The 1,092-nt window shown below is 40.5% G+C and overlaps 1 protein-coding gene across 1 annotated transcript; it reads right to left on the bottom strand.

Moving 5' to 3' along the window:
- On the bottom strand, positions 308-781 carry LOC107640674. Its single transcript, XM_016344177.1, has one exon. It carries the CDS (start codon positions 779-781, stop codon positions 308-310), a length of 474 nt encoding a protein of 157 aa, XP_016199663.1.

The raw sequence follows: 1,092 nt of genomic DNA, 5'->3' as shown, positions 1-1,092 counted from the left end.
ATGCTGAAAAAAACTACACTTTCTTTTTCTAGCATTTTTTTTTTGTATGTGAGGACACCAAACTTAGTTTGTGACTAAGTGTTGTAACAAAATTAAAATTTACCATTTGCTTCAAAGTTGGCCACACCAAACTTAGTGTCTTGCATACACTACATGCTAATTCAACCCCTATTTTTTCAGATGTATATGATGCAATCTCTCATTATTGACTACTAAAGCATAAAAATAAAAGAAAACTCCTGTGCATGGGTTGCCTCTCATGAAGCGCTTGTTTATTGTCCTTAGCTTGACAATGCAGCTTCCTTGCTCATGTTAAAAGTTGCACACTTTCTTCCTTGCTCCAGGAGCCACCAAGATAAAGTTTCACCCTATGTCCATTGACTGTGAAGGTCTCTTTTGAAGTTTCATCAAATAATTCCACATAGCCATGAGGGGATACTTTGGTGATGGTGTATGGACCAGTCCATCTAGATCTCAGCTTCCCAGGGAAAATCTTCAGTCTTGAGTTGAATAACAACACCTTTTGGCCTGGTTCGAATGTTCTTGGGGAGATCCTCTTGTCATGCCATCTTTTTGCTCTTTCCTTGTATATTCTGGCATTTTCATATGCCTCCAATCTGAACTCCTCCAATTCATTGAGTTGTAGTAACCTCTTTTTTCCTGCTGCTTGAGCATCTAAATTCAAGAGTTTAGTGGCCCAAAAGGCCTTGTGTTCAAGCTCCACAGGGAGATGGCATGCTTTCCCATACACTAGCTGAAATGGAGATTTTCCTATGGGCATTTTGAATGCTGTCCTGTATGCCCAAAGTGCATCATCCAGCTTCCTAACCCAATCCTTTCTTGTTGCTCCCACAGTTTTCTCCAAAATCCTCTTTAGCTCTCTGTTAGCAAGTTCAGCTTGTCCATTTGTCTGTGGGTGATAGGGTGTGGACACTTTGTGAGTGACTCCATATTTATGGAGAAGAGAATTTAATTGCTTGTTGCAGAAGTGGCTTCCTCCATCACTTATAAGTCCCTTGGGCACTCCAAATCTAGTGAAGATGTTTCTCTTAAGGAATTGCAAGACCACGTTGGTATCACATGTAGTGGTAG

Source organism: Arachis ipaensis, chromosome B05 (assembly GCF_000816755.2).
Source record: "Arachis ipaensis cultivar K30076 chromosome B05, Araip1.1, whole genome shotgun sequence".
Taxonomy (NCBI): domain Eukaryota; kingdom Viridiplantae; phylum Streptophyta; class Magnoliopsida; order Fabales; family Fabaceae; genus Arachis; species Arachis ipaensis.
This window is presented reverse-complemented; position numbering and strand designations above follow the sequence as displayed.

Bases quoted from the DNA above. Each gene is read 5' to 3' on its own strand.
- LOC107640674 (XM_016344177.1), bottom strand. From the start codon at position 781: ATGCCCATAGGAAAATCTCCATTTCAGCTAGTGTATGGGAAAGCATGC.